The sequence below is a fragment of the Myotis lucifugus genome, unplaced genomic scaffold, assembly GCF_000147115.1.
Source record: "Myotis lucifugus unplaced genomic scaffold, Myoluc2.0 scaffold_97, whole genome shotgun sequence".
In the NCBI taxonomy this organism is placed as follows: Eukaryota; Metazoa; Chordata; class Mammalia; order Chiroptera; family Vespertilionidae; genus Myotis; species Myotis lucifugus.
Window position 1 is genome coordinate 2,405,587 of NW_005871145.1, and position 16,841 is coordinate 2,422,427.

At 40.6% G+C, this 16,841-nt stretch overlaps 3 protein-coding genes across 3 annotated transcripts; 1 reads left to right on the plus strand and 2 right to left on the minus strand.

Annotated features, from left to right (window-relative positions):
• Positions 1-591: 591 nt before the first annotated feature.
• Positions 592-1,522, plus strand: LOC102441743 (olfactory receptor 4C45-like). Its single transcript, XM_014458476.2, is given in 2 exon segments — positions 592-969; positions 971-1,522. Coding segments are annotated over 2 exon segments (930 nt in total).
• A 2,255-nt stretch (positions 1,523-3,777) lies between these two features.
• On the minus strand, positions 3,778-4,744 carry LOC102441430 (olfactory receptor 4C3). Its single transcript, XM_006091934.1, has one exon. It carries the CDS (start codon positions 4,681-4,683, stop codon positions 3,778-3,780), a length of 906 nt encoding a protein of 301 aa, XP_006091996.1. The 5' UTR covers positions 4,684-4,744.
• An 8,069-nt stretch (positions 4,745-12,813) lies between these two features.
• On the minus strand, positions 12,814-13,743 carry LOC102442062 (olfactory receptor 4S1). Its single transcript, XM_006091935.1, has one exon. It carries the CDS (start codon positions 13,741-13,743, stop codon positions 12,814-12,816), a length of 930 nt encoding a protein of 309 aa, XP_006091997.1.
• Between the last annotated feature and the right edge of the window lie 3,098 nt (positions 13,744-16,841).

The following is a 16,841-nucleotide window of genomic DNA, read 5'->3' on the forward strand; positions in this document are numbered from 1 at the left end:
AGTATTACAGATGTTTCCTTTTCTTCCCCATTGGCCCCCTCCACCTCCTGCCCACCCCCACCGCCAGGCTTTCACTGCACTATTGTCTGTGTCCATGGGTTATGCATATTTGCATACAAGTCTTTGGATAATTTCTTACTGCCCCTCCTCCTCCCTTCCTCCTGAGGTTCCTATCTGTAAAAGAATATTGTGTTCACATAACCTATATGTATTCATGCCAATAGATAAGTATACCTTCAAAATAATTGTTACTAATGAGATGTCCCCAAAAGAGAAAGAAAGCCATCTATGAGACTTTTAGAGCTACAAAGAAAGTTTGGAAGTCAGCCACAAATCAACATTTACAATAACACCTTGCTTTTATTGTGGTGTTTGTAAGGTGTTGTCACTATTTAATGAATACAGGAGAAAATTTAACCTACTTCCATTCTTCTTTATAGCTATCTGCAAAATGACAGAGGTGAGTGGAAGGGGTAGCTCCATCAATTCCAAAGATCAGGTCTAAAGAAGTGATAGACTATTTTAGTACTGAATTTAAAATATCATCACTCAGAAATACCGTGATCTTTCCAGATGGACCAAGCTGAATCGATGAAAAGGACAAGCAATGTAACAGAATTCATCCTACTGGGCCTGACCCAGAATCCAGAACTGCAGAAAATCTTATTTGTTGTGTTTTTAATCATTTACTTGACCACACTGACAGGTAACCTGCTCATCTCAGTCACCATCTTCATCACCCCAGCCCTGAGTTTGCCCATGTACTTTTTTCTGTCCTATTTGTCCATTTTAGATGGTTTCTACTCTTCTTCCATAGCACCCAAAATGATCTCTGACTTGATCTCTGAAAAGAACACCATATGCTTCAATGCTTGCCTGACTCAGCTCTTTGCTGAACATTTCTTTGCTGGAGCTGAGATCATCTTGTTAATTGCCATGGCCTATGACCGCTATGTAGCCATCTGCAAGCCCCTTGCACTATATGACTCTCAGGAGCCAGCCTGTGTGTGGTTTTCTCGTGGGAATGGCTGGAGTTTTAGGGCTTCTTCATGGAGGGATCCAGGTTTTGTTCATAGTCCAGTTACCATTCTGTGGCCCTAATGTCATCGACCATTTTATGTGTGATTTAATACCTCTCCTGGAGCTAGCCTGCACAGACACTCATACTTTGAAGCCCCTGATTACTGCCAACAGTGGGTCACTGTGCTTGCTTGTTTTTTCTATGCTGGTTGCTTCCTATGTTATCATCCTGTGCTCCCTCAGGACTCACAGCTCTAAAGGGCGTCACAAAGCCCTGTCTACATGTACCTCTCATGTCACTGTTGTCATCTTATTCTTTGTACCTTGTTCATTCCTCTACCTAAGACCTTTAACCTCCTTCCCCATTGACAAAGCCATGACTGTGTTTTGCACCATAGTAACTCCCATGTTGAATCCTTTAATCTACACCTTCAGAAATGCAGAAGTAAAAAATGTCATGAAGAAGTTCTGGGAGCAAATAATGAATACTGATAATGAATAAACCTTGTGATTGGAATATTTAGGCAAAAAAAAATCTTGTGATATTTTGTAGATATTTTTTCCCTTTCTTAGTTGATTAAACTTGGGACAGTCAATTATCCTGTCTGGACCATTTTTCTTCAGGAGCCCACATGTTGTGGGCAGGGCTGACATATCTGTTAAGGCATAGTCAGCACAAAGCTTAGAGCCCAAAATAGTGATGCTGACATGTCTCATGCTCTTGGGACTTTTATCAGGTTAGATATCACTATATATGAAGGCCTTTGAAAAATAGATGCTCTGCCATAATTTCTTATGAGTAACCATCTTGTAAATATATGCAAGCAATTGTATGTTTAAAAAATCAAATTTAACAATCTAATTGTAGTTCCCAAGAAAGATAGAATGAAACAGGATAATGTAAAAATAAAGATGATGATGATGATATAATGATGATTGCTATTGTTTGTTGAGCACGTTCTGTGAATAAAGTCATGACCTAAGTACTTATTTTGTATGTTTTGAGGCAGCAAATTTCTGATCTTAATTTCTTTCTGTCCTTAATTCATTTGTAAGTTAGTTGGGCCATTGTTAATCATGATTCTGACAACCAAAAACAAGGGCAAAAAAATGTTTGTAATCAAAATAAAAAATACACACACACTCACACACACACACACACACACACACAGTGCAATGGGATCAGTCCTTTATGCTATCTGAGATTGTGACTGTACTGAAAATAAAGGCACTTTTCAAATTTCAACTAAAGTAAATATGCTTTTCTAGAAAGTCCCACAATAAAATTCTGTCAAGCTGGCAAAAATGCTATTTTTAAGCAAGCCTCATCATGATCTCATATTTCTTAGCTGACAGAAAAATTACCTTAGTTATATTTTTACTATCTAACAGCATAAATGAATAGGTATAGAACTGAAGGTCTCATTTATATGTACTGATTATTAATTAGACTTAAACATGTGACAAAGTGAAAGAAGACAATATTTATTTTGCCCAAAAACTCAGCAACAGTTGTTTTTGCTAGATATAGAATTAGGGGATCAAACCATTATTTCCTGGTGATCTCCTGAATTTATTGACTATTTAGTACCTCCAGTTTTTTCCATAGTGAAAAAGTAGATATGATGGTGAATTACAGATTATCTGTCAAACAAAATATAAGTTTATTACAAATTATGGGAGCCTACAATCTTAAAGGGTGAAGCCTGGGAAGGGATATAGTCAGAGTTTGTAAAAGTAGGAAAAGAATGGGATGAACATGAATGGATTTTCAGATTCCAGGATACTAGAATCCCTTGGAGTTTGAAACAGAAAGAGGAAGAATGAAAGTCCACTTTGCATCATTGGCCAAAACATAAACCATTCTGTTCTTAGCACAGTATATTGGAAACTTAGTAGAGATGGAAAAGTAAAAGAAAGCAACACTTGATTAATCAATGAACCTCATGGAAGATTAAGAAAAGGTTGAGGGACATATAATATTCTCAAGTAAAATGTGTTTGGGTGTATGTGCCAGAAATCTGATTAGGAACTTTACATAGATTATCTAATTTAATTCTTACAATAACACTTTAGACACTATTATCTTTATTTATTTTAAAGATAAGCTTCAGACACTACAGAGGTTTGGTCACTTGCTTAAGGTCATGCCATTTCCTTATACATCGGAAATAAGAATCAGACGCAGGTTGACTTTGCTGCAGAGCCAAGATCTTACCCTCTCTGCGGTAGGGTAGCAGCCTGCTAATGTCACAAAAGGTGGAAAAAGAAATGGAAGCCAGACCTAGATGCACACAGACTCTTATATGTAGTGACGTGAGAAGTTTTTTGCCTTACGTTGTATTTTGCTCACATTTATACAATGCAATTATTGCACAAAGTCAAATGATATTAACATGGATTGCTATTGAAAGATCTGGATGATGAATCACAAATAACTGATTTTGAGTTTAGGCACGTCAAAGCTAGAGACACTTGATTAATCAATTAACCACATCAGGGGACATTTTTTCTAATTTCTGAAACAAGGATAATAATCATTCATGCCCTATATATTTCATATAGTCATTTTATAATCAAAGTATTCAGTTCAAGTGAAAAGAGTAAGTAAACCATAGAAGTGTATGATGATGCATGGATGGATAAGATTAAATAAGTTGATATACGGTAACAAAAAAGTTTTGGTTTGCTCCACTCACAGCAATAAAATCATTCCTATTTCCTGCCTTGCCACTCATGATCCACTGCAATTTTTTACTATGTGAAGAGCTTTTTCATGGCACTTTTTACCTCATCATTTCTCAGGGTATAAATGAGTGGATTCAACATAGGTGTCAGAATACCATAAAACACTGCCATGCTTTTGTCTATCGGTAAAGTAAATGAAGGACGCACATAAGTAAACACACAGGGCACAAAGAACAGGGCAACAACAGTGAAGTGGGCCCCACAGGTGGAGAGGGCCTTGCGTCTCCCCTCTGCACTGTGGGACCTCAAGGAGCGCAGGATGACAATATAGGAGGCGGCCAGCATGAGAAAATTCACCAGGCAGATCGCACCACTGTTGGCAACCACCAGCAGACTGGTGACGTATGTGTTGGTGCAGGCAACTTCCAGCAAGGGGTACAAGTCACAGACAAAGTGATTAATTATGTTGGGCCCACAGAAGGGCAACTGAAGGACCAAGAGGAGCTGAACCAATGAATGCAGGAAGCCCCCAAGCCAGCTCACTCCCAGCAGCAGGGCACAGAGATGCCTGGTCATGATAACGGGGTAGTGCAGGGGCTTGCAGATGGCCACGTAACGATCATAGGCCATCACCGTGAGCAGAATGATCTCAGTACCTCCCAAAAAATGGGCTCCAAAGAGCTGAGCCATGCAACCCTCATAAGAGATGGTTCTCCCCTCATACAAGGAGTCAGCGATGAGTTTAGGGGCCATCGAAGAAGAATAGCAGGTGTCTATAAAGGACAGGTTGGCCAAGAAAAAATACATGGGGGAATTCAGGGTGGGGCTGGAGGTGATGGTGACCACAATGAGCATGTTGCCACAAACTGTGACCACATAAGTGACCAAGAAGACCACAAAAAGAACTCTCTGTATTCCTGGGTTCTGTGACAGTCCCAGCAAGAAAAATTCTGTGATATTGTTTGATATTTCCATAGTGCAAGGACCCAGAGAATGCAGGTACAGTATTGCCTATAAATCAACAGAGAAACATAATCATAACATTACTAATTCCAGAAGGAAGTATTGCAAGGTTTCTTTTATCTACACCTACTTCCCTTTGCCCCTTTTAACACTTTCTGTTCCAAAATTCTTATACCAATTTAGTGTGGTAATTACAAAATGTCAGCATATGTCTATCTGCTAACTTCAGCATCAGTGGGTACTAAATATCTAAGTTATTACATGAAAATAATAATGTAATTAGCCATATTTTAGTTTCTTTTGTTACTACTGAAATTGAACTTTTGGCAGATACTGGTTTTCCAATTCAATGAGAGTCCCTCTCTGACCATTTTCAGCAAGGCTCCACCTAGACACAATGGCACTTGAGAAAACTATGAACATTCCAAATCTCCTGAAACTTCTGCACGAACAGTCCACATATTAAATCTTTCTTCTTGGACTGCGCAATGAGGTTTGCTATACTTTCTGTTGCAGGTATTTCCAATAGTAACACAAAGTGAAATAAAACCAACTAAAGCAAGGATTGGGAGAAACTGATGAGGTTGCAGCTGGAGACTTACCCAACTTCTCCATTTCTCTCCTTGTTCCTTTACTCCCACTCCGTGCACAGACTGTGGACAAGCTCATGTCTAGGAAGCCAACTTAAATTACTCCTCCCCCTTGCTTTATATATTCTACATACTCTGCATTTTGCTTCTTTTTTTTTGGCTTGGTAAAATTCTTCTGGTTAAAGCTACTAGTCCTTCTGTAGTTTACAGGAAGGAGTCAAAGGTTACAAAAATAAAAAAAGTTTGGTGAGCATCAGTGAAGGGTTCTATTAAATGATTATCTGTGCATTCTCTACATAAATGAGGCTTGGGGGCAGGGAGAAGAGATGGCCTGTCTTACTCAGCTGCAAATTACAATCTCATCCAGCAGAATATTCCTACTCACCCTTTACTCTCCTAACAATATGAAGGAAGGAAATGCCTGTGCCTGTCTTAGTTTTGAGAGACACGTAATCTATCATTCTCCTAAAAACACAGGCCTTCTTAAGGTAGCTAAATCTCTCAACTTGATGAAGATCTGATGCTCAGTTTGATGGGAATTAAAGGAAAATCATTAAGTGTCAGAGGAAGAAAGACACACCCAGATATAAGCAACACTGGAGAGAAGAGTTCTGTGTTGATCAGGAAGCTGCCTCCTTTTTCTCTCTCCAAGCTTTGTTGCAAGAAGGCGAATACAGCTTCTACAAGTGACAAGCTTGATGGGGACCTTTTCAGAGTAGAACTTGATGGCCAAGAGCACAGATAACAGTAACAAGAGCCAATGCCTGAGTAGCTCTTAGTCTTTGCCAAGCACTGTCCTAACTGCCCTACATATATCAGTTCATATATCAGTTCATATATCAGTTCATATCAGTTCATATATCAGTTCATATCAGTTCATATATCAGTTCATATCAGTTCATATCACTTCATGCCCAGGAGATAAGTCACTGTCTTTATCCTTATATTGAAGAAGAAAGTCAGGCACACATTCAGCAACTTACAGACGCATATTCAGCTAATAAGTGACAGAGCTAGCAGGCACTCTAGCTAAGGAGTCCACGGGCTTTGCTGTACTATACTGTCACTTACCAGTAAGCTCATCTGGGTTTGACTCCTTCCTCTGCCACTTATTGACTGTCTGTATAAACTGGGAATACTGCTCTACCCTGAGGTTGCAGAGAAAAGTAAATGAAAATAGTGCATGTTGAGTGTTTGTACCGAGCCTGGATGTGACAAACATTTTTTAAAATATATTTTATTGATTTTTTACAGAGAGGGAGGGAGAGGGATAGAGAGTTAGAAACATCGATGAGAGAGAGACATCGATCAGCTGCTTCCTGCACACCCGCTATTGGGGATGTGCCCGTAACCAAGGTACATGCCCTTGACTGGAATCGAACCTGGGACCCTTCAGTCCGCAGGTCGATGCTCTATCCACTGAGCCAAACCGGTCAGGGTGTGACAAACATTTAATAAAGGGCACATCTGATATCATTATCATCAACACTATTGGCATGTGGCTTAGGAAACAAGGACCTAAATGCATGTACTCGAGACCAAACAGGTATTGATATGGGTACAATTTTATTATACTAGGAAATATGAAAAAAATCCCTAATCCTGATCTCCATACAGAATACAAGAGTAGAAAAATAGAATCAATATGAATAGTAGACAGTTTAGCTACATAATAAATGTATATGCCCCAAAATAAAAATGTTCAGCTGGTTCATTGCTGTGATTCAAATTTATGGAAGTACAAAATAAATTATTTGTTAAAAACTAGCAAAGAATAAAAGGCTCCTGTTTGAGTTATCCAGGAGAAGCAAAATTATTTCATGGAAAATAACGTGAATTTTAGCAAAATTATTCCACCACATTTTTATTTGAGTTGCATTTTATTTTATTTTATCTTATTTTAAAAATAGATTATAGAAAACTTACATTGACTGGATCTGAGGACATCAACAGGTCACCAGGATTGGTTTGATTTATACCCTAACATCATGGAATGGTGAGACTGGTCATCTAGGCCAGCTCCAAGCACAACATCCCAAATTTTTCTGTTCCACATAACTAAACTTCTGAATGAAATTTGAATCGTGTTTTAAATTGAGACAAAGCATAGCTGAGGCAATTGCTATCAATTGCAGAAATTCATCTGAACTAAACTTTCTTAGAACAGCAGTAGGTGAAACCTAAAAGGTTGTCATTCACTTACAAGCAGCTGGGAATTCGTTTTGTGGTCCATTTCCCTCTTACTTGCTGAAAAACCCTATGACATTTAAAATCATCTTTTCCGATTGTCTCCATTTTAAAGACAGTGGATTGCAGACTCGGAGTTTAGGTGCAGCTGGTCCAAGGTCACATGGGTGATTCCTGGCAGAGGCACTCCTGGCTCCCAGGTCACTGGTGGCTCCAGGTCACTCAGGTGCCCTTTCCAATATAACCACCCCCTTCTGTTCTCTACGTTGTCTTTGAAACGCCAAGTAAAGCCCTGCTGCTAACATGAGGGAGAAAGTTCCCAGGAGTAGCAGCTTCTTAGCTCTGCTTTCTGCTAATAATACTCATCAGCACCATGCAAGAGAAATCTTTCTCCTTCCAATGTTATCACTCTCACCTTATAAATAAAGGGTTATTTATAAGGTGAGAGTGATAACATTGGGGTTTCCGATGTGTGTGCTTTCCGCCTCTCTGAGGGAGACTCATTCTCCCCTCCCAGGACCATTGCCGAAGCAGCGTTAGAACTAGCTTTTGCCTTGTTCACAGGTCCGAAACATGTTGATGCCATCATTTAATTATTCCCCTCAAATACAGTTTGGTCTCACCAGGAGTGGCCTCTACATTCTGCCTCCTAGAAGTGCCCTTTGTCCTTCTGGTGTCTACATGGATAGTCCCCAAATTGTCAGGAGGAAAAGGGAATTATGATATTTTAGAAACTGGTATTAAGGGTTATCTTTAGGAAAATTGCTAACTGGACAAAAGTAAAAATCAACAGCATTTATTGAGCATCTTCAGTGTTCTAAGCATGGGTACTAGTCCTTTTCACGTACATCATCTCTTTCATCTCCCCCCATAAGGATGTGAGAAAAGTATCACTCCCCTGTATCCACACTGCTGCTGTGTGGTGTGCTGACAGACCAGAGAAAGGAGGGCCAGAAGGACCTGAATTGAAATTGCACTTCCACCATTTCAACCATTCAATCAGTACTTTTCCAGGCACTTGGTTAAATGCCAGGAATATCAGAGTGAATAAAATGGACATGGTCCCAGCAGCTTATACTCCAAAGTGGGGAGAGCTCCCCCCAAACCAAAGCAGGGCATAAGCAAAATAATTATAAAAGCAAAAACATGGAATGTATTAATATATAAGTATATTTTCAATCTTGAAGATATTGACACACATGTTTAATAATTATTGATATGTGTAACCCATTTTTCTCCATAAAATTTGTAACCATTTACATTTTCAGTATTCTTGCCTATTCAGCATGTAATTCCCAATACTGAATGAATCCTACTCCAAGCCTTCTCCAAACGTGTTCCCTGAAAGCTTCCAGAAAAAGTCACAAAATAGGATTTTGTCTGCATCAATTTGTCACCAACTTCAAAAGGCCCATCAACATTGCCCAGCAATCCTATTACATCAACATATTTTTCCACTTCTCCTCAAGGACCATTTAAAAGTTTCTTCAAAATTCTGTTCCCAACCACAAGTCTCTACTCTTCACTTGTTTTTTAACTTTATTTTTCAATTATAGTTTACATTCAACATTATTTTGTATTAGTTTCACGTGTACAGCATAGTGGTTAGACAATCATAATTTACAAAGTGGTTCCCCCCATATGTCAAGTACCCATCTAGCACAATACATGGTTATTACAATATTATTGACTATACTAGAGGCCCGGTGCACAAAATTCATGCATAGGGTGGGGGGGTCCCTCAGCCTGGCCTGCAATGACACAAGCGTTCCACGCCCGGCCTGGCCAGAGGCCCTCGGTGGCTGGGCGCGAAATGCTTGCCTTGTTGCCGGGGCAACGACGCAAGCATTCCCCCCCGCCCCCCGCCAGCCACTTCATGCCCGCTGCCCAGAGGCCCTCCAAAGCCAGGGTTGAATGCTTGCCTCATCGCTGCGGCAACGAAGCAAGCATTCCACCAGGCCGCTCATGCTGCCTGCTCTCAGTGGCCGCCCATCCCGGGACTGGGGGACTCTGGCAGGGCTGAGAGGACTGGGCGCTGCCATCTTGTGGCTATGGGTGCTGCCATCTTTTGTGACAGAGTGGTGGTTAATTTGCATATTACCCTTTTATTAGATAGGATTCCCTGTGCTCTACTTTACATCCCCATAACTATTCTGTAACTACTAATATGTACTTCTCAATCCCTTCACCTTTTTCACCCAGTCTCTTAACTTCTCTCCCCTCAGGCAACAGTCAGTCTGTTCTCTGTAACTATTAGTCTGTTTCTATTTTGTTTGTTTATTTTACTCATCTGATTCCACATATAAGTGAAATCAATGGTATTTGACTTTATCTGCCTGACTTATTTCACTTATCATAATACTCTCTATATCCATACATGCTGTCACAAATGGTAAGATTTCCTTCTTTTTTTATGGCCATGCAGTACTATATTGTGTAGATGTACCACAGCTTTTTTATCCACTCATCTACTGATGGGCACTTGGGCTGTTTCCAGATCTTGGCTATTGTAAATAATGCTGCTAGGAACATAGAAGTACATATATTCTTTCTGATTGGTATTTCGGGATAACTCCAAAGCATGCCCCGTAGAAATCAAGTAAATGAACCTACCTGGTTGCCTCAATTCTTAACGTTATTTTCTAAATATTTTGCAGTCAGAAAACTGACTCACTTGCACAAATCACCACAGGTAAATGGAGTTTTGTTTCACTAACAAAGTCTAAATGTAATCAAAGAAATATAAAGACTATGTTTACTGCTCTAAACGTGCAAATCTTGGTTTGAATTGTTCTTCAGCAAAATTGAGGTTGCTGTAATTTTTTTTAAAAAAAAGGAGACTTACATAAAACTTTAGACAATAATAAATAAATTAATTAATTAATTAAAAAAATTGAGGTTGCTGTGTAGGCTAACGCCCGCAGGCTGAAATGAAGCTATTGCCTTCATTTCTACCAGACATGTTCAGATAGTAAATGAAGTATAAAAGCTTTCCTGGGACCCTCACAAGATCACATTGACTGGGAAAAAAGCATAAATAAACTTGTCGCTGAGTGCCACCATCTTTCCACATACCCCAGCATGCCAGCACCAAGAGGTAAAATGAATGAGCACAAAGTTCCACAGCTAGAAGATGACAGCGTGAGTTCCTGTCCAAGTGATTCCCTCCCTGAAGTCTATGCACTTTTCACTGACCCACTAAAGAAAAGAAGGAAAGGAGCTCCATTTTCAACATTCTCCTAAGTACAGACAGCATGAAAGGGCTATGGTTGACACCATGGAGTATTAGTGGATCATATAAAGTTCAACAGCAGTCTTTTTCTTATCTTCACCCAATGATATGATTTTATTGATTTTAGAGAAAGAAGAAGGGGGGAGAGAACAGGGGGAGAAACATCGATGTGAGAGAGAAACATCCATTGGTTACCCCACAACCTAGGTATGTGCCCCAACTGGGAATTGAACCCACCACCTTTTGGTGTACAGGATGACACTCCAACCTACCTAGCCACACTGGCCAGGGCCATGATCCCACATTCTTCCAAGAACTTTTAAAAGAAGGTGATTTATTCAACACAGATTAAGTAAACTGATGTACAAAAACTTCTGAGGATATTGCTTTCAAGATATCAGAGGCTATTTCATTACTGTTATTCTCATAATCAAGATCAACATTTGCATTTGTGCTTGTTAGGCATCTGATGAAACAAAAAGTTTTTTCTACACTACCATCCTCACCCAACCCTGATCACACTTCCCCTGATGATTATGCCTATTTCATGAGGCTGTTGTAAGGATTAAAGAAGTTAATGTGAGGTGATTGGTAAACATCTGAGGAATGGATAATCAATCTAGGATTACAAGGGCTTTAGGGGAAAGTGCAGGGTCAAAGAGAACAGAAGACATTATCAACAGAGGTAGTAGCCACCTCTGAAAAACAGACGTTGATACAGGACTTTGCAAGGTCTTGTGTGTCCTGCAACCTCCAACTGGCATTGTCACTGTCTCCATTTGTAAATGTGGAAATTGAGACCCAACCGGATGAAATGACCCACGAATGATTAATTAAGAAGGACAGCTAATCCTGCTCCTCTAAATCCATTTTGCACAAATTGGCTCCCTCTACATGGAAACAAAATAAAGCAAAGGGCATGAGTGGGGGTGGCAGTCCCTGCTCAGCTGGAGAGGAATCAGTACTGCTGGGTGAAGTGCTGAAGCTTGTTCTCCTGGCTCTGCTCGCCATCATCCCAGGCCACCACCAATCCATGGTCCTTCAAAACATCCTTGTCTGTACTGCTCGGTGTCCATTCATTCCGTCTGAGGTGGGAAAAGTCCCAAAAGCAGATTTAAGGAACCTGGATTTTGGTCGCTATCTTGCTCTGGATTTACTGTGCAACTTTAAGTAAATCCTTTAACTTCTCTACATTTGTTGATTCATCTGCCTGCTGAGAGAGCGTGAAATGGAGGAATAAGAGTAAAGTGCCTCTAATATCATAAGAGACCGAATTAATTTCATTAAGCACATGTTAGCCTCAATAAAGCAATTAGCTAGTGCTATTACACATTGTATAGGTGAGATACTTGAACTTCTAAGAGGCTCTGTCATTCACAGGCTCTCGTATGTTTCCTGAATGAGGCATTAATTATCACACTAAGGACCCCCTTCACTGTGACCCCCTTGAGGGAAGAAATTACATCTTACTTTTTAAAATATATTTTTATTGATTTCAGAGAGGAATGGAGATGGAAACATCAATTCTGAGAGAGAATCATTGATCAGCTGCCTCCTGCACGCCCCACACTGGGGATCAAGTCCGCAACCCAGGCATGTGCCCTGACAGGGAATCAAACCGTGACCTCCTGGTTCATAGGTCGATGTTCAACCACTGAACCACACTGGCTGGGCCATCTTACTTTTATTTGTATCCCACTACCTCACTCGTTGCAAACACTCAATAGATATTTAATGAATGGAGGATGGAAGAAACCTATGGGATTATTATTATGAAAGGAGCTTAGGAGACAAACAAAAACTCATAGACACAGAAAGCAGTATGGTGGTCATCAGAGGGAAGTGGGTGGAGGTAGTTAAGGTTAAAGGGGGTCAAATACATAGTGACAGAAGAGGATTTGACTTTGGGTAGTGGGCACACAATGCAATTATACAGATGGTGTATCATAGAAATGTACATTTGAAACATATGTAACCTTATTAACTAATGTCACCCCAATAAATTTATTTTTTTCAAAGAGTTAGAAGGACAGTTGTCATTACAAGCATCAAACTGGAGATGCAACGCCTGTGTTGGAAGCTACAAAATGGGAAGTCTCCCAAGTTCCAGGCTGGATGAGATTCCTTGGAGTGTCACTTCTCTCCCGAAATCCCCTTGATCCTAAACACTTTCCTCATGGCATTTTTTACCTCATTGTTCCTCAGGGTGTAGATCAGAGGGTTCAGCAAAGGTGGCATGACAATGTTAAAGAGGATGACAAGTTTGTCAGCAGCCAGGGTGGTAGACGGACGAATGTACATGAACATGGGGGGCACAAGGACCAAAATAACGGTGACAATGTGTGAGCCACATGTGGACAGAGCTTTGCGGCGGCCCTCAGATGACTGGCTTCTCAGGTTTAGTAAGATGACCACATAGGACACAATAAGGATGATGAAGCACACTAAAGAGAGAATGCCACTGTTGGCCACCACAATGAGCCCCACTACATAGGTGTCTGCACAGGCCAGCTTCAGCAAGGGATGAACATCACAGAAAAAGTTGTCAATCTCATTGGGCCCACAAAAGGGCAGCTGCACCGTGAGGAGGGTCTGCAGGATGGAATGGAAGAAGCCAGCCACCCAGGAGGCCCCTGCCAGCAAACCACACTTCCGTCGATCCATAATGGTTATGTAGTGCAGGGGCCTACAGATGGCCACATAGCGATCATAGGCCATGGCTGTGAGGAGGAAGATCTCAGTGCCACCAAAGAAGTGGGCAGAAAAGAGCTGGGTCATGCAGCCATTGAAGGAGATGGTCTTGCGCTCCACGAAAGTGTCAACGATCATCTTGGGCGTGGTAGCGGACGGATAGCACATGTCAGCGAAAGACAAGTGGCTGAGGAAGAAGTACATAGGAGCACGCAGGGTCTTGCTGGCATTGATGGTGATGATGACCATGAGGTTCCCCAGGAGAGTGAGCATGTGGAAGAGGGAGAAGACCACGAAGCACACATGCTGTAATTCCCTGCTCTGGAAAAGGCCGAACAACACAAACTCAGTCACGTTGTTCTTGGTGCCCATGGATTCTCTGCCCTGAGCACCAACAAAGTGGTTAGCTCTGCAATGACACAAATTATGTGACATAAGAAAATTTCCCAAATCCCGGGAGTCAGAAAACTGTACTCAGGTCTACTAATGATTCTAACACCCAATTTCAATAGGGGACAGGGGTTCCCCACGCATACAAGCAATTCTCAGACACCATCTGGGAGTCCTACAACTCAACTCAATTTTTTACACTACCTGAAGATATAGCATCAGGTCCCACAAGTTAAGGGTTCAGTCCTATAAGGCACACGCATGCGCGCGCACACACACACACACACACCTGTATGCTTCTGATCTAATTGCCATAGACTGGAGGCTCCAATGACTCCATCCTTGGTCTCCACTAATTTGCTAGTGCGGAAATCAGAGAAAGATTTGGCTTACAAGACTACCAGTTTATTATAAAAGTATATAGAACTCAGGAATGGCCAAGTGGAAGAGATGCATGGAGCAAGGTATGTGGTAAGAGCTTCCATGCTCTCTGAGCACATCATTCTCCAACTCTCCACCTGTTCACCACTGGAAGCTCTCCAAACCCCACCCTTTGGATGTTTATAGAGGCTTCATTACTTAGTCACGACTGATTAAATCATAGGTCATTGGTGATCAAGTCCACCTTGGCCCCTATCCTTAGATAATCTACGGGCATTCTAAAGGTCACCTCATTAACATGATGAAAGACCCTTTATATTAATCACTGGTCAGGAAATTCCAAGGGTTTTAGAAGCTCTGTGCTACATATGTGGACAAAGACCAAATATATATTTCTTATTAAAAATCACAATATCACAAGTCTCCAGCTATACATTATACTAACTGTGAACTTTGGCAAATCAATGAACTTTTCAGAACCTCGTTTTCAAAGTTTAAAAAGGTAAGGATATCTGTCCCTTCCTCTGTGTTCTATTGTCCCTGGTACCATCTTCATGGTACACTGTTCTGTAATTGTTCATTTATCAGCCTACTCTCTGCACTAGGCTGTGAGTTACTTGATAGCAAGGCTCCCGACTGCTTGACTCTAGACAATGTTCACTATCTAGCACATAGTATGCATTCAGTAAATGTCTGTGAAATAAGAAATTAATAAATACCTGCCCGGTCCACCAATCGTGTCCAAAAATAAACTTCTGATCTTTCCCCGAAAACATATATTTCTGAAAGACTTCTAGTTCAGTTGTTGGCAAGTCCAACTTTCTGAATGCTCAGCCTAAAAATCTTAGTCATCCTGATTCCTCTTTCCTCACATCTCACCTCTAATCAATTAAGAACTCCTGCTGTCTTTACCTCCACAACATAAGAATATACTCTCACCACCTCCATAGCTTCCATCCTGTTCTGAGCCCCAATCACCTCTCCCTCGCTTGCTAACTGATGTCCCTAATTCTCCTCCTAGCACATACCCTACCATGAGTCTAATCTCATCACAATAATTAGAGGGCTCCCTCAAAGCCCTACAATGAATGTACATCCCATTCTGAGTAAAATCCAGAACCTCTGCCATGACACAGGGCCCTTCAGAATCTGATCCCCATTGCCTCTCTAACCTGTCTCCTCCCACTGTCCCCTTTCCCTCCTTTCCAAGTACACTGGCCTCCATGATATTCAAAACACCTCAGGCATCCTGCCACCTTAGAAACTCTGCACTGGTTGTAACTTCAACCCAGAATATGCTTCCCCTAGATGTCTATTGGCTAATTCCCTCGCCTTCCTGAAATCTTTGTGCAAATAACACTTTCTCAGAGGACATTTGATCACCTGTTTAAAATTGCAACCTCTCCAGAGGGAAGGCGGGAATGGTAAGAGATCAACCAAAGGACTTGTATGCATGGACACAGACAGTAGAAGGGTGAGGGCATGTGCTCGGGGGTGGGAGTGGGCAGTGAGAGGTCCACGGGGGGTGGGGGAGGGAGGAGACATATGTAATACTTTCAACAATAAAGAATTTAAATTAAAAAATATATAAATATAAATAAAATTGTAATCTCTCAGCATTCCAAATTGCCCTTACCCTGTTCTGCTTTTTCTTCTTTTTCTTCTTTCCATCACGCATATTGCTTTCAAATATATTACATTATTCATTTATTATATTTATACTTTATTGTCTGCTCCCACCACTAGAATATGAGCTCCAGGAGGCAGGGTTCATTGTCTGTTTGGTTCTCTAATACATTCCAAGTGCTTAGAACACTGCCTGGTACATTGTAGGCGCTCAATTAATATTTCTTCATTAAATGAAAAAATAAATGATAGTTATAGAGGTCAAAAATAATGATACCAACCTACACATACATAAGACTTTACAATTGTACATAATCTTATTTCACTGAGCTAATATTTACTGGCATTAACCTGTGCCAGACACAGGGTTAGCTCCTCACACACATTAGCGCAAATCAGCACAAACACATTTGGAAATGTATTTGATTGATTCCCTCCTCTTATATAGGCAGCATCAAAATATCATAGTTATTTTCTCAAGATCACACATTGTCATAACAAACACCCACAACTCCTTCTTCATGCCACAGCTAAAACACTATAAGTGGAACACACTTTGTTATCCAGAAACTATGAGGTCTCATGCAGAACACAGACCAGAGACAGAACTGGGAAAATGATGAAAGCATGTTAACCGAATAAATGAATGAACAAGTAAATCCATAAATAAATGTTTCATATTCTAAGTAATTTGTGCTGATAAATGATTATAAGATTTAAAACTGTTTCAATTCAACAGATTTCCGAGCCCACTAAATGCCAACAAAGATTGTCACTGACCCTTCTATGCCTAGGACCATATCAAAAGCTTTTATCAACAGGGCTGTTTTAAGGATAAAATAAGATGTTTTTTAAGTCAGGGGGAGAGATGTGCTGACATTAGGAAGTCGGACTTCAGGCCTTCTCTTCTGGGTACATCAATCAATAAACTTGGAAAAATGCAGTAACTTCTACCATGAGTACAACTTTATACCCTAGTACATGGTCTCCCTCTACAAATTTCTGAACAATTTTTTCTTAGATCAATTCTTTAGGATGGGAAGGCTGAGGTGAATGGCATGAATATTTTTAGG

Excerpts from the sequence above, each read along its gene's own strand:
- LOC102442062 (XM_006091935.1), bottom strand. The coding sequence starts at position 13,743 with ATGGGCACCAAGAACAACGTGACTGAGTTTGTGTTGTTCGGCCTTTTC.
- LOC102441430 (XM_006091934.1), bottom strand. The coding sequence starts at position 4,683 with ATGGAAATATCAAACAATATCACAGAATTTTTCTTGCTGGGACTGTCA.